At 23.1% G+C, this 25431-nt stretch overlaps 3 protein-coding genes across 3 annotated transcripts in view; 1 reads left to right on the forward strand and 2 right to left on the reverse strand.

Moving 5' to 3' along the window:
• LOC122857640 (metabotropic glutamate receptor 8-like) overlaps nucleotides 1–13185 on the reverse strand; it is a 35194-nt gene extending 22009 nt beyond the window's left edge. The window contains exons 1-3 of the mRNA XM_044159906.1: nucleotides 12977–13185; nucleotides 3057–3266; nucleotides 2556–2771 (exon numbers count right to left, since the gene is read on the reverse strand). Of these exons, the coding sequence (XP_044015841.1) occupies nucleotides 2556–2771; nucleotides 3057–3266; nucleotides 12977–12979 (429 nt within the window). The 5' untranslated portion in view covers nucleotides 12980–13185. The remainder of the gene's footprint in view (nucleotides 1–2555; nucleotides 2772–3056; nucleotides 3267–12976) is intronic.
• A 1522-nt stretch (nucleotides 13186–14707) lies between these two features.
• On the forward strand, nucleotides 14708–17443 carry LOC122857653 (zinc finger protein 813-like). The gene is made up of 2 exons (XM_044159927.1): nucleotides 14708–15013; nucleotides 15088–17443. Exons 1-2 carry the CDS (start codon nucleotides 14888–14890, stop codon nucleotides 16765–16767), a joined length of 1806 nt encoding a protein of 601 aa, XP_044015862.1. The 5' UTR covers nucleotides 14708–14887; the 3' UTR covers nucleotides 16768–17443.
• Nucleotides 17444–19455: 2012 nt separating this feature from the next.
• LOC122856445 lies at nucleotides 19456–21150 on the reverse strand. Its single transcript, XM_044158112.1, has 6 exons — nucleotides 20957–21150; nucleotides 20771–20857; nucleotides 20545–20677; nucleotides 19990–20480; nucleotides 19742–19893; nucleotides 19456–19663 (listed from the first exon to the last, which is right to left on the reverse strand). The coding sequence occupies exons 1-6, from the start codon at nucleotides 21074–21076 to the stop codon at nucleotides 19456–19458; spliced, it is 1191 nt and encodes a 396-aa protein (XP_044014047.1). The 5' UTR covers nucleotides 21077–21150.
• Nucleotides 21151–25431: the final 4281 nt, after the last annotated feature.

Consider the following 25431-nt stretch of genomic DNA (forward strand, 5'->3'; position numbering starts at 1 on the left):
ACTGTCAAAATAAATTGTCTACTTTCTTTACATAAATGTATCTTGTGAAAATTTTATTTCAAATCAATTGCTTTTTTTTTGTTGGATGATTATGAATAATGATATATTTATATCTTATTTAGATCGAAGTAAAAATTCATGTCGACTTTTGATTTTCAATCTCGGGCTGACATGAAAAATTGTTCCGGTTAAAAAATTAATTAACCACAACGCAAATTGAAATGAACGCGATTTGAATCATTTAAAAAAAAAAACAACTACGTAATTTTTTATTGTAGAAAAAAATTAATTTGTCACTATTATCGAAATAATAATATTTTTTTTCATTATCATATTAATATTATGTATACAAATTTTAAATAAGTAAAAATAAACTTTTATAAATGATTATTTATTTGAATTTAATTTGAGATAATTTGGAATAATTGATCATTGATTTTTTCGACTCTTTTTGATATTTTTCTTTGAAAAAAATAAATAATGGTGATAAGAGGTGGCAGTAATAGAAAGTAGATAAATTATAGTTAACAAGTACCGAGCTACCTAATGGTCAAGTAGGCAAGAGCTCTGCCTACTATGCTTGAGGTCTCCAGTTCCAATCCTATCATAGTGTTCCATGTTACAATGAAAATCCAAATCGACTTTTTCGAGATGTTGGAGACAACGTTTTTATTGACCGGATTTTCAGTTCAGGACCAATACTCCCTGACATAAAACGAGTGAGGCCTTCCTTACTCGTTTTATGGTAGGAAGTATTTGACCTAAACACCATATACTTTTTTTTTTTTAAATACTATATTTTTTAGATATATTTAAATCACCTTTTTTATCACACATTTAAATTTGAACAAACAAATATTCCACTAATATTACTGTACATAAAATAAGCTCACCATTTAAAAAAAAAATTGAAATCTATTCTTAAAAATGCGCGTTACAATGACTTAAATATATATGAAAATTTTAATTGTCAATAATTTTCTATAAATTTAAATAATTAATTTCAAGACCTCAAGTCCAGACGAGAGCAGTGCTTGATGGTACAGCTGAATTACCATGTGACATTTGACCTCCTCAACCAAACAATTCAGCAATTCTATATATTATTTATTCTATATTATTATTTCTTTATATATATTATCAGATATCTATGTTTGACATAAGTTCGACAAATCTAAGTTCGACAAATTTTAATAATAACTTTATGAAGAAAATCTTTTTTAAAAAATTCATTCTTATTTTTTTATCACAATTTAACGTGAATCAATTGCAAAATCATGAAAACACAATTGAAGTATTTAAAACACCCCACATAGTTATTTATTTTTTTTTCCTAGAAAAATCCACTCGAGCAAAAATTAGATAGTAATCAGAAAATTAACAAGATTTTTTTTAATTCTATGTAATAGTAATTTATTTATAAAAAAAAAATAGAAAAATAATCAAGTGTCAAATTGCAAGGAATTTAATTTCCTGAGGTTTGAAATTTTAGATGAAATGTTTGTCTATTGATTGTTGTCGATGTATGTTACAAGACTATAATATTATATAGCTTAGCCATGTATTACATAGCTTAGATACATAGATTGTTATATAGATTTACGGATATTCTCTATTGAGAGAACAATATCGATTAAGGATTGAATTGTACAGATTGTTGGTTTACCTAATTGACAATCCTGATTCACACACCGTGTTACAAACTAATTACATCTTTATTTTATTTATCTATTTTTTATCTATCCATTTATTTGCTAAACTATATATTTAATTTTTATTTTAATAATAACTATCATTAGTCATTTGAATTAATTTATTCATCATGTATTTTAACAATTAATTTCACATGAAAAAACTTTTAATTTAATTATACATATTCGAAAAAATAAATCAATTTTTAATCATTGAACTTTGAAATTATTTAAATTTTCATTGTTTTAAAATTTTCACTGTGCCATTATTATTATCATTTTTTTATTTCCAATATTTCATAATATATTTAACATTATTATTATGCAAAATACAAAAGCTATTATGTCAATGTCAAAACTTGATAAAATTCATGAAAAATTATAGCATGAAGAAATAGTTTTTTATGAAAAAAAATTTAAAGAAACTTTTTTTTTTTTTTTGATATTTAAAAGTAAATTTCTTTGATATGACATGAATGGATATATTTAAAGGAATAAAAAAAAAAAGCCTATATCTCAGATTTGAGAGACATGTCAATTTAAAAAAAAAAATAAAAATAATAAATGAAATATGGTTACTTGACTGGAAGAAGCCATAAATAATGTTTAAATAAAAATCACAGCCACTAGAGCCACAAATTTTTTTGTCACTTTGAAGTGATGGTAAACAAATAAAAAATAAATAAATAAAAAAACATGATAGAAACTTTGCTTTGAATAATAGATATATTTTATCAGCAAATTTAGAATAAATTTTTTTGACTATTTAATAAATAATAGCATCTGGTTTTAGTCAACAATTTCCAGGGGTTTTTATTTTTATAATTACAAGTTTTTTGGACATTATTATGATGTTTTTCTCACCTGGTTCATGTATGATCGTACAAATTCCATTGTTTGATCAAGAGCATAAGTGTCACTGCTACATGAATCGAGAATTAATGCACCAATTGTTGTATTTGGTAAAAGTTCTTGATTAATATTTATTTCGTCAAGAGCAAAAAGCATTGCTTCAAGACGTTGTACACCTTTTTCTTCTTTAATTGGACCACAAGGTGAATGCCCACGAAGTACTGGTATCTATGAAAAAAAAGAAAAACATAAAACACTTTTATTATTACAAAAATATTATTTTATATAATAAAAGTAATTTAATAAATTGTCTGTAATATTTTTTTATATCTAGTGGAAAATAAAAAGTGATAATTTATATTTGAAAATATATTTATTTCTACATGACATGAGTGTAGCCTTGTAGAAAACATAAATGGCTTCATAAATATATATGTATATTTTTATGAATGACACAATATATTTTTATGATAAAAAAAATAAAAATATATTGTAGAAAATAAAAATTCATACCTGTTCGTGCATTGGAAATATTCCACCGAATATTATGTCACCATCAAAACGTATGAGTTTTGAACCTTCTTCATTGACATGTTGATTTGAGTCTTTGTAACTGTCTGTCAAAAGAAAACACAGCCACAAACATAAACATCCTAGATATTTATTTCGTTTTATCATAATCATTGACAGTAGATGATTACGATTGAGTGCCATATTTTTCATCTAAAAACATGAAAAAAAATAATAAATTACATGAAAATTGTGTCAAAAGAAAGGAATTTTTATTTAAAAATGTAACAAGTAAGTATGTATATAATGAAAAAATAATGAAATGAAATATTTTTCATCATGTATGAGATATTTTTTCATTAATTTTTGACCAAGTCGTCAAAAATTTTATTTATTTGATTATTTTTATACATTCATTAAATTTAGAAAAGAAAATTTCAAAAGACTTTTTTTATTCAAACCAGTGAACAAACAAGTATCTCTTGTAATTTTCCAAATGCATTTTTCATTTTTGTGTGCTTAATAACGTTAGTTGAAAATGTTTGTAAGCAGCCTACTGTATTTTCTCTGCAATTAAACTTTAGTTTATTTTTTTTATTGTTTCTTTTTCTTTTTAGAAAATATATATTACAGAAGTTTAAATTTATTTCATCTATTTTTATTTAATTTAAATTAATATAATTTATAATTAAAAATAAATTGTATAATTTATTTTTCTTGATTTATTACGAAATAATTTTGATAAATTAAAAAATGAAAAATTTATTGATTTATTATTATTTCAATATTGTTATTTTTTTTTTCAACCATGGTTCAATCTATTTTAAAATGGATATGAAAAATTTTCATCAAACATATTTTCATAAATTCGTGTGGTTCTACGGTGTGTCATAAATCATGACAAAATTTAATATGCGTATGTGATTAAAGCCGATATGTAGAGTGACGATACATAAAATATCAAAGTTCAAATTTTTCTTTTTATTTCATTTATTCAACTGTAATATTAACGTATTCAATATACGTCGATAGAACATACCCTATGTTATTTATTAAAAAATACAAATTGCATTTTTTCAACAAAAAAAATCAAAATCCTATAATAGAAAAGAGAATGAGGCTTCTTTTCGTGATCGGTAAGGGATAGATTGGGGTAGGTTTAGACTTGAACGCGGTTTTACCGGGAATTTTCGAAGATATAATTTTTTTTTATTTATATGAAAATAATTACACGAGAAGGTTAAGTGATAAATCCCATAATATCAGCTTCTAGTATTATAAAAAAAAAATTAAAATCAAAACTAAATCATATATAAAAATAAATATTTATTTAAATTCCATTATGATTGTTTTATTTAGTTTCATAAAATTCAATTCGAAACATAAATATTTAATTTTTTTAAAGCTTTTAAATTTATTTGATAAATTTTCTTTAATATTTTTTGTCATATAAAAAATTGATAAATCAAACTTTTTCTTTTCTGCACAGTAATACCATAAACTTTTTATTTTTTTTTATATTTTATAATATGTCATACTGTCAGATGGATTTTATTCAACTTTAATATTTTTACCTTACAGAAAACTTGTAATATCATTTGTAACACTAAAATTAAAGTATCATCAAAAATAAAAAAATGATTAATAAATTTAAACATCTTTTATATATTACTATTATTCTAAAACGTAGAAAAAATAAAATGACAAGCTTTTTTTTTTTTTCATAACTCTGAACATCTGGTGTATGTCACTCACTAAAGAAAATAAAATTTTCCTCTACATTTTATTTTCCATACAATAATAAAAGAAAAAAAAGAAAAAAAAATTTCTATTATTATTTTTTAATCAAATTTATTATTTCTTTATAAAAATTTAATAAAATTCTTCGTCATTCGTTCAAATTTATTAACAATTTTATTATTTCACTGGAAAACCGAAAAAGAAAAAAAATCCTCTTTTCATTTGATCAATAACTTTAAGAATTTTTATCACCATTTTAAATATTTTTGACATTTAAAATATGTAATGCAGAATAATAATAAAATTTTTTATAGATATGACATTGTAATATTGAATAAAAACAAGTAGACCAAAATAATATTCAGCAAGCTCAGCAAAATCATTGGCCTTGCTTTTGTCAAGTTAACAAGATTTGCATAATGGATCTCAATCTCGAAATGGTCTGTGCTACGATTGTGTTAGCTCAACTGACTTAAGCACACATTGCTTGAGGGTATGAGTTTAAGCAATAACTAAATATAGGGTGGATTAGAAAACAAGCGAAATATTGAAATGGGAATTTTCAAGATATATCTCAAATATTATTCAATATTTTATGAGCGTTGTTAATAGCTTTGTGGTGAGCAATTGCAGCTACTGATCATTAATAATTCACCATAAATTCACATGAATATATATTGCATTATATATACAATTTATATATAACATAATTTTGAATATTTTCATTATTTTTTTTTCATATAAATCTTTCACAAAAATACACAATCAAAGAAATTAAAAATACCAATTTCATTATGTGTGTGATAAAAAAATTACAAGCAATTTTTGGACAAGCTTCAGGTTGATTGTGCCATTATGTCTGTCCTCAATATTTTTTTTCATATGTGTAAGTGGAAATACCGATGATGGAAATGAAAATACAAGTTGCATTAGTACATTCGATGGATAAAGTAAAAAATTGTCGGGTAAAAAAAATATGAACTATATTTCGAGAGCTTTTTTCTGGTTTCAAATATATATTTTTTTTTTCCACTTTTCTACTCAAAGCTGGATTTTTTTATATATACATAATAATCATATAATTTTTTTTGCTTTTTGTTTTTACCATGTACACTTTACTTTATATATATATGATAAAAAAAATTAAACAAATGAAATAATAATGCATAAGGGGTATGAAAAAAAAATAGAGGAAAAATGGCTTTTATAAAATGAAAAATATAAAATATCATGTTTTTTTTTTTATGTGTTATCTATTCCTTTATGTATTTATTATTTTTATTTGTGAAATTTTTTGATTGTTGATTTTTGGAGAGAATATTTTTATTTATATAAATATATATGAGTTATATTTTTTCAAGTCAAGTGGAAAAATAGAAAAATATTTGTTATACGATCCATTTGATATTTCTCTGGAGGTTTTTTTTTATTTAAACTGATTGCACATTTTATATTAAAATGGAATTGCTGTTGTTGTTGGAAATATGTTTTGTTTTTTATTTCGATAATTCAATGTTTTATTTTTACAATGATAGATTTTAGTGCTCAAAAAATGACTTTAATATTTGACAGGTTTCTTTGTTAAATTGTGTGAGAAATTTGAGCTTAAAGATGTAATTATGTAACATTTTAAGATCACTAAAAATAAAGTAACTACATGTTGCTTTATGTGTGGTTTTTTTACTTTCTGTACAATAAGAATATTTAAATTTATTATTTCAAAAATTTATATTCGAATATAAAGAGAATATTCAAAGTTTATGTGCTTTTTTTTCTTTTGTCGTAAATAATTTAAAATTCTTATTGCATTATTTTGTAGAATTTATCGTTAATATTAAATGTCAGAGAGATTTTATGAAAGTAAAAATAAAATATATATTTTCGAAAAATGATAGTAGAAAATATAGAAAATGAAGAGAACAAAAAATATATCTGCATATAACATTTTTTTTTTGTTTTTAAAACTATATTATTTTGTAACTTTTATGAAAAAAAACTTCATACACAACAAAAACAATTTGTTATCTATATTTCAGTATTACTGAGTGTATGCAATGCAGTTATATTCATTTTTTTAAATTTATCATTATTTATTTTTTCGTGATCAGAATGAATTGTTCCTTAAATATCACAAATTGGAAATAAAACCTCTTTCAGGTGGTAAAATATTTTTTAAATTGGCGATAAGTAATTCTTATGAAAAATAATAATTTTTATTGTTTCAATTTATGATGATAATCATTAAATTTTCATGTCTACTTCGATAGTTAAAAATTACAGCTGTTTAGCTTGATGAAAAAGTTAAGTCAACATAATTTTTCTGAATATTTATTTTACAATTGTCAGCTAACATAATCAATCAACATCAAATGCGACATTATTTTTATAAAAAATTTAAAAACCATAAAGATAACAAGTAAAAGTATGAATAAAACTTTGCAAAAATAATATCAACTTGGCGGATCGATATAAATAGACAAAAATAAAAAAAAATAACAAAAATTTTCACGTAAAAATACACTAAAGTTTTGTTATCAGGTCAATATGACAAATGCTATGTTTACGGTAAATTTTAAATTGACCAAAAAAAAAAAAAAACAAAGTAGAAAAGCTCTATTCACAATTTATTTGGGATAAAGAAATTTCTTATAAACTCAAACAATGTTGTGCTACTACGTGTCATTGAAATTAAAAAAAAAAAAAAAATTCAATAACACTTTGTTTGAATAAAGCATTATCGAGTTTATAAAGAATTATTTTTACAAAAAATTGGTATCATATATAAAAGCTCCATTAGTGACATAATAAAATTCAAAGAAAAACATAAAAAAATATCAATTACATAATTTATTATTAAAAAAATTAATAAATGTATAAATTTAAATACCATCAAATAAAAGCTTTGAATTATTATTTGCAAAATTAGTTGACTATTAAATTTTTTTAATAGACTATAAAAGCACAGTGTGTTTCAATTTTCTGTTGTAATAATTTAACGATTGAAATTTACGAGTATTTACTGTTGTAAAGATTAGTTAATTATACTTGATAAAGTTATAAACACATTATGTGAACTCTCAAACTATTGAATGAAATTGAAAAATAAAAAAAAAAAAAATAAAAAAGTCATTAATGAAATAATGAGATTGAAAAATACACAAGTAGAACGAATCAGCGTTTAGTCAGCCTAATCGTAAAGTCTACAACCACGCTGAAGTTGATGGAAAAAAAAAAAAAAAACAAATTAATTACTCAATAATTACATTTAATTATTAATGTGTAATAACTATTTTCCATAAAAATATTTATTTATAGTTATAATAATAGTTATTGTTATAATTAAAAAAAAAAAAAAGGTTTAAAAATTTTTTTTTTTCGATGAATAATATTCATTGTTATTGTTGGAATAAAAATATTTAAAATTATTATAATTAAAAATTAATCAATCAATTACTATGATAATTTTATAAATACATATTATTGTTATTTTTGTATTTAAAATTAATTTCCTCAATTGTTTTTAATACGGCTATTTAAAATTAAAATAATAAATTGATTTTTAAAATTGTTATTGTTAATTAAAAAAAATTTCTAAATGAATAATTGAATAATAAAAGCTGTAATTTATTATTTAAAAAATAATTATTTGGTATTCTTTGATGTAAATACACTGTAAATATACGTAATGTTAATTATTGTTTCTAGCTTAAGAAAATGAATGAATAATTGTATAAATAAATAATAAATTGTTTCATTTACACGTGAAATTATTCTCTCTACTGTTGATAAAATACATCCCCTCAAAATAAAAATAACCAATATAAAAAAACCCATGGCTATATCTGTAATAAAATAATTACAAAAAAAAACTATAATAAATTTTTTTCTTATAATTTGCTTTGATAAATATAATGTCTTTATTTTTAATAAATAAATTGATCAAAAAATTATTATTATTGCTGTATTTATATAGTTAAAATTAATTTAATCAACAATTTTAAATAAAAATAATAACAACTTGTTAAATCTTTGGGTTTAAAGTTAAATATATAAACAAGTAGTGCAATATCGAGTTTTTGGCAAGGTTTAATTTTAGGATTAATAATTGGAAAATGATGCACTTTGAAATATTTAACAAACATCTACATGTACATTAAAATATAAATTATATATATATATATGTTTTGATATAGTTGTATCGAGCAACGTGTATCAGACACACAGTCAAAATAAACACATGTACATATGTGCAGTATTTCACATTATCACAAGCCAGAAGCACCATGAGCTTCATTGATCCTGCAAAAGCTTGCACCATAATAATAATTACTTCAATCAATCTTATCTCAATCTCAAAAAAAAATACATCAAAACAATATATAAATTAAATTACAATTAAAAATAATTGTTAACAATTTTCAAAGTTATGCTAATTAATTAACAATTATAGAAACATGAAAAGAGAGAAATATGCCAACCACTTGAAACATCATAAATTAAATTAATCCTGAAATAATAATTTCAAAACTATTTATAAATTTAAATGTTCTATTAATCATTTTATGAATTAAATTAATTTAATTATTTTTTATTTTATAATATATATTTTTGTGTATAAAGTAAATATAAAAAAATTTATTTTAAAATAATAAATAGCATTGTGTAATCGTGTGGAATATATTTCTTTTAAAATCAATAAATAAATTTCTTTTTTTTTGTTGATTATATATCGAGTACGTCATGAAATAATAAATATATTTAATAAATTATACTCGAGATAAATATTACGTTGTGTATACATTGTAAATATATTTACCAAGTTGAAATTTTGTGTCTATATTAACCCCCCGTCTGTATTACAACCCAAAATATTTATGAATGTGTATAACTATGTGAATGAAGAGATACATTTCACATAACTCTTAAATGAAAATTTGTAAATCTTAGAAAAATAAATGGCTGAGTAAAACTTGAACAAACTAAATCTTTACTTCAACCCAAAACTTGGGAAATTTTATGTTTTTTTTAAACCTTTTTAGGGGTAATACCAACTCTACAAACTTTGAGCTGTTTTTTTTTTTTTTCTTAATCTTGTATTTATATTTTATGTAATATTTATTTTTTTAATTAAATTATTTTTTGATTGTTATTTAACTATAGATTTGGTATTTTTTAAATGTTTTTTTTTTTTGAGCTTTTTTATACATTTATTTGTCTCAAACTGTTGGACCATGTAAACGAAACCAATTTTCATTTTACTGTGCCATTGGAAAACTTTGTCCTGTGTCTATTAATCAAAATTCCTCGAAACAATTCCAATTACAAGTTTTAGCTCATACATGAATTGTAAATTTTACTATGTTGGTTTTATAAATTTTGTTTATGTATTGTTTTGAATAATTTAAATGTAATTTTACAATCAATTGACACAAATTTATTTCAAAATAAATTCAGTATATCTTGAGATAATATTTCTATAAACAAATAATAAAATAATTCAAGAAAATCGTTCTAATGTTATACAATTTTAAAAGTTTTCCTTTTTTTTTATTTAAAAACTTTCTCTTTTTTTTTTAGAACCAGTGATTTAATTTTTCCTTTTTTTTTTATTTAAAGAAGTATATTTCTCTCAACTTGCCGACATCAAAATAAATTTTCCTATAGCTATTTTTTTTTTTTTTTTGGTTGAACTTTTGAGTGCACTTTTAGACAAAAGAAATTTTTTTTTTTTTTGTTTTACTTTGAAAGACTCAATAAAATATACGACTTGACTTTTAATCGTCTTCAATTATTTCTCTATCTCTCTCTTTCTCTTGATAATGGCTAATTTTTTTTAACAACATCACTAGTTATAGTGCTGACAAAAAAAACCACATCACAACTTTTAAAATAATTGAGATATAAAAAAAAAAACTAATGCTAGGGTACCACGTAAATTTATTATAAATTTAAAAATGCAATAATAAACTTGAAATTTAATTAAAAATTTTTAGCTAATACAGAATAAACTAGCAATAAAATTTGATTAAAAAAAATGCATGTTTTATTAATTTTAGTAATTTTTTTCCTAATAATATTTCAAATTGAGTTTAGTGTTGAAAAAATTGGTCGTCTTATAAATTTTATTGTCACTTTATTTATTTTTATTTCCTAGATGAAAAAAAAATGATAAGAGACAGTTGCCAATGTACATCTGCCACACCCCCATAAATTTATTCACGTCATGTAAAAAAGTAGAAAAAAAAAAAAGCCAACTTTAAAATAGTGAAAGAAAAAAATTATGCTAAAATATTTTTAAAAATTGAAAATAAAATGAATTTTAAAAATTCTTTTCTAAAGTTATTCTCTTACATATATAGCTTTGAATAAAATATAAAAAATATACTACTAAATACAACTGTTAAATAAACTTTAATGTAAAAAAAAAAAAAAAAAATTAAATAAAAAAAAAGAACGTTTGGCAGTGTTCCATTGACATGGTAAAATATCCGGCGTAATATTTTTAAATTTAAAAAGCAACAGATTATTTGACAGATTGATAAAGCTTCTAATTTGTCGAGAGAAAAATTTAATTTATAACTTTTCAACTTAAATAAATGAGAAAAAAAAAATGATAATACCGATAATGAAGAAAATAGTTTAAAAAAAAAAGGCAAATAAGTAAGTTTATAAAAAGTTTGAGAACTTTGCAAAAGCTCTAATTTTTCGATCAATCCGAGAATTAATTAATGATGTAATTAAAAAATTTATATTAAAATATAAATTTGTATTTAGGTTGAATATTATTTATATATTTTTTTTATAAAAGTTTATAGTTAATCCTGAGCATCTTTAGCTTGGTTCACCACGATTAATTCAACTGATTATTCATGGTTGAACAGAGTGGCAACATTTTGCGTACAATTCTAACCACTGTCCATTTGTTTTGTTTAATTACTAACTAACTTGGCTGCTAGTGTGCTATTTAAACTAAAATTTAAATCTCTTTATTATATTATTTTTAAAACTATAAATTTATATAAAATTGCTATTTTTATTTTATCTATTTTATTTAATTGAAGTTTTTTTAAATAAGAGTCAATTAAGTTAGTGTCTTAATTATCGATTATTCATTAAATTTATTTGACGATAAATTTTCAATTCTGTCAATTAATTATTTATTTATATATAAATAATATTATGTCGATATTGAATTCTTATTTTGTAATTATCAATTATTTATCATCATTATTATATAATCATAATAATTATAAATCATGAATTTATGTTAGAACAAATTAATAAAATATTTCATTTGAAAGTATAATATTTAATCCTTTATAATTTCTAAATACTATATTAATTTAATTATTATATTAATTATAAATATCTTTTTCAAATTTAACAATGTAACATTATTGTATAATTAAATTAAAATTATATTTTGTTTTAATATTATATATTTTATTTAATAAATTTTATTTAATAAATTTATAAAATTTTTCTTTTTTTATTAATAAATTAAATTAAATTTAATTTATATTTTATTTATTTATAATTTTTTAATTGATGAGTTTTTTAAAATTAACAGTCAATTAAGTAATTAAAAGTTACTTGAAATTAATTGTTTATTCATTAAATTTATTTTGATATTTAATTTATTGAATTGTATTTATTCAATTTTAAATTAATTATTTATTTATATATAAATAATATTATGTCATTGTTCATTTTAATTTCGTAATATTTATTGGATTATTTAACAATGTTTATAAATAATTAATATATTTATTCAAAATCTCATTTGAATATATAAATTTTCTATTTAGTTATCCAATGAATAAATTTTCAAATTTGGATATAATTAATTTTAAATTGATCAATTAATTTTTTAATAATAAAATGACATGATTTTTGATAATTGTATTATTTTTTAGTTTAAATTGAAGGTTTTTTTTTAATTTATTGTTTTATTTTTTTTCAACTGAAACAATAACGAAATAAATGTTTCGATTTTGTTTTTTTTTTTTTCCTATTGTTATCATCCGACAAAAACCTGTAAAAATAATTGTAATTTCTTTTTTGTGGTCAATTTTTAAAATAATTTTAATTTTATAAATTGAAAAATTTCAATGAAATTTTAATTATAATTATTAATGTTATTATACTTAAAATTTTAAAATGAAAAAAAAAAAAAATCCTACCATGAATTGTGGTCAATGAGATGTTAATAATTTATATTAACAAAATTATATTTTCCCTGTTGGCTTGATTTATTTATAAATATATATTATCACTTATTTAGTTTATCACTGAATAAAAGCTTCGTCACTTTCGATAATCATTTTTATACAAATAAATTTCATAACAACACGATATTATTTTCGAAATAAAATAATTTATATAACCACGGTACCCGACAACCGCGGTCAAACTAAAGTCCCGCTACATCTCGAAGCTTATTTTCCAACGAGCTTGCGCAAGGGTCATATGGAAACCTCCCCAAAATACACCAACAAACTACTTTTCGTTGAGTCAGTTTGTTCGTTCGACAGTTATCCAAATTTATTCTCGTCTACTTTGAGATACTTCTTCTTTTTTATCAATCAAATGCTAGCTATACCTTTTAGTTATTTAGATATTCAAAAAAAAATAGATCGATTCTAAATGATTTGTTAGAGAGGAACCAGGGCCAACTTATCTTGTATCACCTGGAGCATCATCGTTATTTTTTTGATAATCTTGCTGATAATTACTCTTGCTCCGACTTTTTTTATTCCATCAATTATATCACTAGTCTAAATAAATAATTTAGAAAAAAAAATTATCAAACAATTCAATAAGATGAGTAATAACAGTATTTACAAACCAGTGAGTTATTTTTTTTCTTGTAAATTCGTCATCATTTGTATTTTGGTCGACACAGCCACTGACGATTTTATTATCTAGTTTTTCTTGTACTTGATAAAAATTTCAATTGATTAATCTTGTTATCCGGTATAAAATGAGTGATAACAGTATTTTATTCTTTTCCTTGTACATTCGTCATTGAATCAAATTTTTTAACACATTTCTTCGCTCATTTCTCCGCATGCGTGAGTTTGGGAGAAATTCGGAGGTACTGAGGAGAAACTCCGAATAATCGCGGAGAAATCACGGAGAAATATTATATAGTATTCTAAGATTAATTGGAAAAAAAAAATATTGCCAAATCAGGATATTTATCTCTGATCAGGATATTTATCTTAAATCAGGACATTTTATATAAAAAAGAGCATTATCAAGACTGATCAGGACATTCGTTCCCAGATCAGGGCATGTCCTGATAGGATTTCGCATATGGTAATTCTATCATTAATGGATTTTCGACGACCACAAACCTTTTTTCATGTCATTTACATCTGGACTTATTTAAAGAATTAGTTTCGGATATAGCTGTTGTTATCAAGAATTTATATTATGAAAAGAAAAAAAATCTAAATCTTGATGTGATCGGACAAAAAAAATCTCCTACAACCCATATAATTTACTATTCGTTGTAGGAGAATTTTTTTGCTCGACCACGTCGAGAATTCAGGCCCAGGAATCCAGGATCCTGAGCAAAATTTTTTTGGCCCGTAGAAAATAAAAACTATAGAGCAAGACTACATTTTCCATAGCGACAAAATTTTATCTGACTGGTTATAAAACGTCATTGTAAAAATTCATATCTTGTAATCTTGATATCTCAAAAAATATTTGAGATATCAAAATTTCTCCTCGGTCATAATTTTTCCACCTAAAAAAAACTTTCAATCAAAAAATTTCTCCGACACGGAAATATTGCCAAGACTGGAGACTAGCGGTCAATTTGTTAACGACCAATTTTTGATATCTTTTTTATCGACAGTCGAATGTTTATAAACAAAAAAATAAGGTTATGTATACGTCAATGTTAACCTTGATGATGTTGACAAGTGACAACTATAATGTAAATACAGAATTTTGATAATATTTTGTTTTTGACTACTTGATTTTTAAAACTAAAATATACTGATTATAATTATTTGCACTTAATTGATGATGTTTTTATTAAAAAATAAATAAAATGTTTTAAGAAACAATTAAGCATTAAAATGGATATTGTTAATGCACTATTATGTAGAGCATGTATGAAAAGTGATTGTGAGTTGCTGTCAATGTTTGATGACACTGACAACAATAATTTACCACAAAAATTTGCTGATCTTGCTTCAAAAGAGGTTTAAAAAAATTCATACTTGATTTAATATAATTAAAATAGTATATACTAATTATTTTGATTGTTATATTTTAGATTTATGAAAATGATGGTTTACCAACATTCATTTGTTCAACTTGTGCTGATAAAATATTATTATTTCATGAATTCAAATGTCAAATACAAGAATCAGAAATAAAATTACGTAATTTATTTAATAATCATACAGATGTAGAATTATTTGATGAACAATTTGATGAAAATATTGAAAAAAATGATGATCTTAATGATGATATTTGTATAGATGAAACATCAAAATTAAATGATGATAATGAAAATCAAGAAGTACAAAATTATATCAATAACGTTGATGGCATTAATAATTCAAATGAAATATTTTTAATATCAAATTCATTAGAATCAAAAAATGACAAGCCAACTGATGATGAAATATTACCAGAGTCAACTGAAAATAATGACATGAGTTACACATTTTTTTACATTCCTGAAGAAAAACAAGATGAAAAAATTAATTTAATAACTCAAGATTCCCATCATCTAAATTTAGATAAAAAAATTATAAAAACATCATCAATATCATCACTACCAACAGATCTAAATAAAAATATAAATAATCCATCAAATGACATTGATAATTTACCAGATAACTCGAACAAAATAAATGAAATAAAAATGAAAAGTAAAACTGAATATCAATGTACAATTTGTCATAATAATTACCCAGAATTATCATCAATTCTTGAGCACAATATTGACAATCATATTCCTAAAAATGGACCATTTATTTGCATAATTTGTGAAAAAATTTGCAACAATAACAATGATCTACATAGTCACATAAAAATTCATACTGAAAAAAATCCATATTCTTGTTTTATATGTAACAAATCATATACAACAAAAAGCAGCTTAAATCTTCATATAAATGATCATTCAAATGATGATAATAATATTGATGAAAGCATTAATAATTCAATATACAATTGTCAATATTGTGACAAGGTATTTAATCATAAAAATAATTATCAATGTCATTTGATGAGTCATCTTGATCCAGGTGCAATAAAATTACCAAAATTTCCATGTGAAATCTGTGGTAAAAGATTTGCGAATAATCGAACATTAGAGACTCACATACGTGTACATACTGGTGAAAAACCATATAAGTGTAATATTTGTAATAAAAAATTTTCTCAACGTGGAAATTTATTTAATCATGAGAAAATACATTTAACACCACGTTTTTATGAGTGTGATATTTGTAATAAGAAATTCAATCAAAGTTCAACATTGAGAGATCATAAGTTGTTGCATACTGGCGAAAAACCATATGTTTGTAACATTTGTAGTGCAGCATTTACATTTGGTGCAGCATTGAGAAGACACTTGTGGATCCACAGTGATGATAAACCTCATCAGTGTGAAATTTGTCTAGCTAAATTTGTCGGTAAATATGATTTAAAAAGACACATTAAAATACATAGTGATAAGAGTAAAAATAAACGAAATAATAAGAATAATATTGATGAAGAAAATATTGAATTTCATGATGTTGAAACTCTTCATGATGATTATGAAGAAGAACATGTTATTTATGTTGATACCAGTGTTGTTGATAGCCATAATGATGATAATTTTAATGACAATAATTTATTTATTAACAATGAATTTTTAGAAGGCAATAATTTGACATTAAATTTTCATGAAAATTCTAAAAAAGAAAATGGCGATTTAATATTTAATGGGTATAGTTAATTTTATTTGATTTTCAAATATATATTCATTTAAATAATTATTAGTAATATTGTTTTTTTTTTTTTTTAAATATAATTTATTTATTTTTTAAATTGAGAAAGTATTTAAAATCAATTTCGAAATCATTTTCTTGATTTTTTTTTTTCTATTTTAATTATTATTGGACGGTTTCATTTGTTTTTTTTTTTTTTTTATTAATATGTTTATATGTTTATCATATATATGTATTAACAATTATTATTATTTTATTTTATATATATATTTTTTTTTTTGTAACAATGTAATATAAAAAAAAAATTACACACAATTTATTGACAGAAAAAAAAACAAGTTATATACCATTTTTTACAGTTGCATAAAAATTAAAAAAAAAAAATAATTAAAAAGTTTAATTATATTTTTAAATTCACATACTTTTGTTAAATTATTAAAAAAATTCATTAATTTTTTTTCTGAAATTTAAAGTAGTTAATCAGTATTTTAATAGTAATTATTAGTATTTTTAAATAAAACAAATATAATAAAATTCAAAATTAATCGAATTTCGATTCCACTTTGTGAAAACAATTTAATTGCTTTTTTTTTATCTAAATAATAATAATAAATGTACAATCAACATTGTTGAGGCCAATCAAATAAAAAATTTTCTGAGCTTTGAAATACTTACATCAAAAAACATTTATTTATATAACATATTTTTATTTTTTTATTTATTTATTTTTCTTTTGTTTCTATCTTCAATTGATTTTCTATAAAATCTACAATATAATTAATAAAATTTTAACAGAACATATCAAGAGAAAAAAGAAATTAAAAAAAAAAATTGATTTAATTATTAAAATCAACTAATTGATTTTGGTTTACACATTAAATATATAAATATATTTATTTACTTTTTAATTTTCATTATTCTATAATAATAATATAAATATTTTTTTTTTTCTTTCAGTTCCATTCGTATAAAAATATTTATTTTTTTTTTTTTTTTATAATTACGATTGGTCCCAATATGCATTTGGTTGCACTTATATATTCTTTTTTTTTTTTGTTATTTTTTTCCATTTTTTAATAATAATAATTATTAATAGCTCTAAAAAATATTATTATCATATTTTCTTGTATATAATATGGAATGTTAAAATGGTTGCGCGTATTTTTTATGGTACATAACATGATAGAAATATATATTTTTTTTCTTCTTTTTTGTAATAATTAAATATTTACAAGACTTATAAAAATCACACCTTATTTTTTTAAAAAAAAAGAGAAAAAAAAAGTAATAATGACACAATAGTGTAGTTTAATTGTAGCTTGAATAGCTAAATAGAAAATAAAAAAAAATTAATTTATATTTAAAATATATTTATAATATCCAACAACCATTCAAATTAAATTGATAATTAATTTACACCAAGGTCTACAGACCTTGGTTATTAGTAATAACTAATAAGGAGACAATTTTCGAATAATAAATTTATTCAATTTAATAATTCATAATTTTAATGGATATTTGTTGTTTAAATGTGGCTATAATGCAGTATGCACAAGATTACACAAGATTCTTCTCCAAGATCTTGTATACCTATCCGGCAAATAATTAAAATATTGTGGGATATATATGGATAAATAATATTAGAAAAAAAAATCAAATACCTATACCACTTTTTTTTTTATTTCAATAAAAATTTTCATTCTTACAATATAAGTTTATAATGAATGAATGAATTAATTATACAGCTTCATATCAATAGAAGTAGAAAAAAAAAAAAAAAAAAATTTTGTTTTTATTATACCAGAAAAATTAGTTGTAAATAATTTTCTGGCACAAATAACTCGCTACTATCTTCTATTAGCATATATATATATAATAATAATAATTATTATTATTATTATATATATAATATGATATCTTTATAATATAATCATATATAATAAACATAAATAATATTTATTATGATATAATATAATCATATATAATAAACATAAATAATATTTATTATGATATAATATATATTATAAAAAGACTAATATAATTATATATAATAAATATATATAATAGTCATTATGATAAAATATATATTATAATATAATTTTACATATAATAAATATGTAATAATAATAAAAATTTTTTTTCCAGACTCTTATGTTGGTATATTAACTACCAACTATCCAATTCAGTATATTAACTAATTTTCATTATTTTGTATCTCGAGATCGTGATTAAAATGATCTGTTGAATAATTATATTCAAAGAAAAGAAAAAAAAATTAAAATCTTTACTCTATTATTATTTCCTTTTTGTTTAAATAATATTTGTGTTTTTTCATTTGTAAAAATTTGTAATTCTTTTTTCATTTTTTTTTGTAATCTATGAAACGCTTGAATGAACAAGCCCCATGATACAAAAAAAATTAAGTTAAAATAATACTTTATCATTACTTTTTTTAAGTAATGTTGTATCAAGCAATTGTATTATTAAGAATTTTTTTTTTCTTGTACTTTGTCAAAAACACATATAACTTTAATTACTTTTACTTGATAATATAATATAATGATATATATTTATAATATGATTATATATAATGAACATATGATATAATATATAACACGTATGATATAATATAATTATAATATAATTACATATAATAAATATATATTATTATATTATATTATTATACATAAACCTTTTTATATATAATCAATATCCAAATATTCATATTCAGTTTGATCAGGGTCAAGTGTACAAACTATAGTTAATTCTATTTCACGATTTCTTGATATTTCAGCTGCTTTTTCAATAAATTTATAAGTTATACCTGTGTTTCTGACGCAATATTCAATCATGTCTGGTGAATTTTCAAGAACTTTAATGGCTGATTCATCAGTAATTTTATTGCTGAATGGTAACGTTAAGTGTGTTAAATGCAGAGCAATTTAATTGAGTGATCGTGATTAAATATTCATGTATTATCACCAATATTCAATTTTAATCGTGAAACAAGTATCATCAGAAATGCATGTTACTGTTTTAGAATTGTTAATAAACTTCAAATAGTCGATTAAACGACTGGGACATTCTATACCAGCAGCTGAAAATTTTCTTAAGGCCTTTAATTGAGGAATTACCTACAAAAGAAATAATTCAGGTAAAAAACTTATGTAAAGAATAAAAAAAAATGGTATTTTGCAATAGATAAGATATATAAAGTTTAAGTTACATACATAAATCATTTCCCCTGGAAAATGAGGTAATCCATAAAGGATCGCAGGCCAATTTGAAATACTGAGATCAGTCAATGTATCAGCAACATTTAACAATGAATTGATTAAAGTTAAAGATACTATTGAACATATATCATCAAAACAACCATGCAATATAATTTTCAATACTTCAAGTTTAGAAAGATTCGAAAATGCATTATCTAATTTTGCATTATCAATTTTATGGATTCTTATTCGAAGTTTTACGAGATTTTGACAATACTCATTAATAACTGGCAATATGTTACAATAACCATAGATTGACAAGTCTAATTCTCTTAAATAACGACCGCATTTATAAAGCAGTGATTTCAAAAACTTGAATTGTCCATTGATTCTTGGATAATTTCTCACTAAAAAATGTGGATACTCGTCATATTCCCAATAAGTTAGTTCAAGTTTTTTGACATTAAACCAAGAATAATCAAGGGCTCTTTTCCATTTTTTGCATACTAAAAAAATAAATTAATCGTCATTACTATATAATAGATTTTCAAATAAAATAATTTATCATACCCAATGCAATTTTTGGTCTTTCACATGTTGGTATATACATGAATATTTTAGCCAGGCAATCATCATTAACACGCTCAATTATCGTTATATCTTTGGCGTTTAAATCATTATCATCATCATGGTGAGAGTATATCTACAAAATTTGAATAATCAAGTATTAATATTTAATCTATAAGCATGCGGTGAATACTATATATACATTATACTATATATTTTTTCGACTAACGTTATTATTCTTTTTACTGAAGGACCGTGTTATCATGTGATGTGTAGCCTTATGATTACGATGATGATGTTGATAATGATGGTATTTCTAAAAACAATAATCCATATTTAATAGTTTAATAACATAATAATTTAATATATAATCTACAAGCATGAAATGAAGACTACTGGTCTTTCTTTAACTAACCTTATTTTTGTTTTTGCTGAAGAAACGTATTGACATTTGAGTTCGAACTCTCTTTTTTACCAACCTTTTTTTCGACCCTGATTTCCGCAATCGTTTGAGTTGGTTCATATTTGATAACATTCAAATTTGGTATCCACTATATAACCAAGTTTCAGTTTAAGGGATTACCACACTGAAATATAATAAAACTGGAAGCCGAACTTCGTGTCGCCGAGAGAGAAACTCAATGGTTGGCCTGTTGTCCTTGTCGGTACAGTCACGTCAACTATAATTGATTGAGACTACTGAAATATAATGTAACTTTTATACTGTGTAGTACTAGTTTGTTTTGACGTTGACTGTACAAAATTTAATGTGCGCATGCGTGAGTGAGAGGTGAACCATGAACAGAGATGGCCTCGGCCAGCTATCGAACGCTCCCCACTGAAACTGGAAGGTGAATTTTAATTTCAATAATTAGAGATATTCAAGAGTCCATCATAGATAGCGTGAATGATAAATTCTATATTATATTTATTAAAAAAAAACATTATAATAAAAAAATTAAAAAAATTTTGAATGAGTCTCAAAAATCAGGACATTTATCAAATCAGGACCGTATCAGGACAAGCCATTCAAAATCAGGACATGTCCTGCTAAATCAGGACGCATGGTAACCCTAGATATACTTTTCTTTCAGATGTTGTATGTCTTGTTATTGTATCAATAATTGTGATTGTTTTTTATTTAATTTTGTTGATCTTGAACGAACAAGCAAATTATTATCTGATTTATTTTAATCTTTATCATAATATAATGTTTTTGAATCATCTTTATTACCACCACCACCATCGTCATCATCAATTTATTACCAAGTCTTTCTTTTGCTGATAATCTTGTTGGTGAATGTAATAATGAATCATTGCTACTACGATAATTAGATCTATCTAATTTTGATTTTTTTAATAATGGCTCTGTTATTTCAACATTTCTTTCATTTTTACCAATATTTATTGTAACATTAACACTTTTTCTGTCACTTGATGAACGATTTAAATCAGTATTTGTATCAATAATATTCTTTGGTTCAGGATTTTGATATAATATTTTTCTACTTTCACTTATTTTTTTAATTTCAATTGGTCTTATTGCATTTATGGCTTTTTGAAATATTGCATTTTCAGCACGTTTTAATACTTCAGATGTTACTAATTTTGTTGATTGTAATTCATCATTATTAATATCTGTATGTTGTGGTGATGTTATTGATACATCTAATTTTATAAATTCTTCAGCTTTATCAGATTCTGGTTCATCTGGTTCATCAGGTTCATCATCTCTTTCCCATTTTGATAATTCTGGCATTGGTGCTAAAAATTCATCTTTTGTTGTTGTTTTTATTGTTGATGTTGTTGGCGTTGCTATATTTCTTTCAGGTGTTGTTGTTCTAGTTGGTGTTGATGTTGATGGTTCAGTTGTTGTAGTTGTTATTGCTGCTGTTGTTGTAACAATTGATTTATCTTCATCATCATCTTCGTCATCTTCATCATCAATTCTTTTTGTAGCATTATCATCATCATCATCAGTATTATATTTTTCAACATTTGTCAATTTTTCATCAGGTAGTATTGCATATTTTTCGGTAATAAGTTATTACTAACTAATAACTTATAACTAACTAATATTACTAATAACAGTATTTATTTCAGTATCATCTAATCCCTCATAAAGACTATCAATTGTTGGTTTATCATTGTCGTTTTTAACTTCAGGAATCGGTTTAAAATTTGGATTTGGTGGATTTAAACAAAAATCATCATTATCTGTTTGTTCTGGTGGTTCTGAATTCATCATTGTTACAATTGTTTTATCATCAGTTTTAATTTTTGTTTCAACAAGTGAATTATTTTGATCACTAACATTAAATGATTCATCATGTGATGTTGATACATCACCAGTATTTATTTTATTCTCATTATTTTCATGTTTAACGTCATTTGATGATAATAATTTATCATCAATTTTATCTGATAATGTATTATCAGATGACTGTAATGATGATTGATATTTTGATAATTCATTTTTAGCAATAGCTTCTTTCAATGATTTTTTTTCCTTCTTTTTCTTTCTTTTTTTCTAATTTTTCATCAACACTATCCTTTTTCTTTTTTTTGTCTTTTAATTTTTTTTCTTTATTCTTTTCTGGTGATATATCTGTAGTATCACTACGTGTTTCTTGTGGATGTAGACTTGAACTTTTTTTATTCTTTTTTCTATCATCAGAATGTCTATCGTGTCTATCACGTTCTTTATCATCAAAATCACGTTCTGTAGGATCTTTTCTATCACGTATACGTATTTTATCATCATTTCTATAACGATCACGTTCACCACGTTCTCTATCATCACGATATTTATCTTTATCTTTATCATAATCTCTTTTATCAGTTGTACGATCATCATCACGACGTATATATCGATCATGTTCTTTATCTTTTGTATCACGTCTATCACGTTCATCTTTTTCTTTTTGATGTAGTGGTCTGTCATCTTTGTCACGTTCACGATCTCTATCACGTCTATCACGATCCTCTCTGTCTCTTGTATCACGTTTACGAGGTCTATAAAAATTATAAATTAAACAAAATTAAATAATCTCCAAACAATCAATCGAATCATTCAAAAAGCTATTCATACGTTAATCATTCAATCCAATGATTTTTTTTTTTTTATCTTTTCTTTTACCATTTCCTCCGGTTATATTTAGAAATTTATTCTACTATACTTTCATTCAAATTGTCTTATTTTTTTATTAAATAAATATGCATGGTTTCTTGGTAGAAAAATAAATTTAAAAACAAACTATATGTCTTGTAAATTTCACCATTGAATGGTGAAAAAAAAATGTCAATTTGTTAAAGACGCAGTGATGCAGCATCTGCAAAAATAATAAACTTTTAATTTCAATTAGTTGAAAGAAAAAAAAAAAAAAACAGTCCATAAAATTTAATGAAATTATGATAACAAATGTGATAAATGTTAATTTGGTCCTGAATTCACCTGGATCGAGAACCAAGTTGATACGTTGCACATGTTGAGTTGGATCCTTGCTTCAAGTATCACATGCTGATGATTCTGCTCGATAATATTAATCTCGTATGACTTGTCGTCTTGACTGAATTTTTTTTTGTCAGGTACAACATTATGGTTTTTTTTTTAAATGAAATATCAACGTAAATTTAATTTATTTATTTATTTTTAAATAAAAAAAATTTGTAAAAAAAAAAACGACTAAACGCGTACGAAGGAAATCTAATGAATATTGTTTTCGAAATCAATTTCATGATATGGTGGTTCACATGTTGTTCCACCACAATCATGCCCATCATTTGGAGAATGTCGACATGATGCATTTGGATACTGGCAGTTGTAACAACAACAACAAGTGTTGAAACAATAAATAAATATATGCAAATAGTTTAAGTTGATTCATTTTGTTTATCAATATGAATAATAAAAAAATAAAACAACTAGTAACTTATTCATGTTTATTTTTATTTCAATATGAAAAAAATGAAAATAATAATATTTATCAATAATATATTTCAATGAACAAGTTAACTAATTTTTGCTCATTAATTATTTATATACAAGATAATTAGAAAAATATCATTAATAGCTACATATCAATAGCTCTAAAATAAGATCATTTATAATTATAATTATATTAAATTTGTATTTTCTATATATTATTATATTTATTATATAATAAATTATAAACAAGATAATTGGTCAGTCATTATTAATAGCTACATGTCAATAGCTCGAAAATAATATTTAAGAAAAAAAAAAAATTAATATATAAGAAAAGAAAAAAAAAATTTTTATTCTATTTTATCCCTGGTGGAAATATTACTCCGGCATTTCTCCGTTTTTAGCCAATTTCCGGAGAAATTACTCCGGCATGAGGTTGATGGCGGAAAAATTACTCCAGCATGAAATTGATGGCGGAGAAATTATTCCGGCATGAGGTTGATGGCGGAAAAATTACTCCGGCATGGAATTGATGGCGGAGAAATTACTCTGGCATGAGATTCGTGCCGGAGAAATTATTCCGGCATGAAGTTGATGGCGGAGAAATTATTCCGGCATGAAGTTGATGGCGGAAAAATTACTCCGGCATGAAATTGATGGCGGAGACATTACTCCGGCATGGAATTGATGGCGGAGAAATTACTCTGGCATGAGATTCGTGCTGGAGGAATCATTCCGGCATGAAGTTGATAACGGAAAAATTACTCCGGCATGAAATTGATGGCGGAGAAATGATTCCGGCATGAGATTGATGGCGGAGGAATTATCCCGGCATAGGATTCGTGCCAGAGAAATTATTCCGGCATGGGATCAGTGAAGGAAAAATTATTTCGGCATTAGATCAGTGAAGGAGAAAAAACTCCGGCATAAAACTAGTGGTGGATTCATTTTTCCGACATTAA

The sequence above is a fragment of the Aphidius gifuensis genome, linkage group LG5 (genome assembly GCF_014905175.1).
Source record: "Aphidius gifuensis isolate YNYX2018 linkage group LG5, ASM1490517v1, whole genome shotgun sequence".
Lineage (NCBI taxonomy): Eukaryota > Metazoa > Arthropoda > Insecta > Hymenoptera > Braconidae > Aphidius > Aphidius gifuensis.

Coding starts and splice junctions, on each gene's coding strand:
- LOC122857653 (XM_044159927.1), top strand. CDS start 14,888: ATGGATATTGTTAATGCACTATTATGTAGAGCATGTATGAAAAGTGAT. Junction 15,014..15,087: donor CTGATCTTGCTTCAAAAGAG/GTTTAAAAAAAT, acceptor GTTATATTTTAG/ATTTATGAAAATGATGGTTT.
- LOC122856445 (XM_044158112.1), bottom strand. CDS start 21,076: ATGTTATCAAATATGAACCAACTCAAACGATTGCGGAAATCAGGGTCG. Junction 20,481..20,544: donor AAGACCAAAAATTGCATTGG/GTATGATAAATT, acceptor TTATTTTTTTAG/TATGCAAAAAATGGAAAAGA. Junction 19,664..19,741: donor ACGATTAAAATTGAATATTG/GTGATAATACAT, acceptor GTTACCATTCAG/CAATAAAATTACTGATGAAT.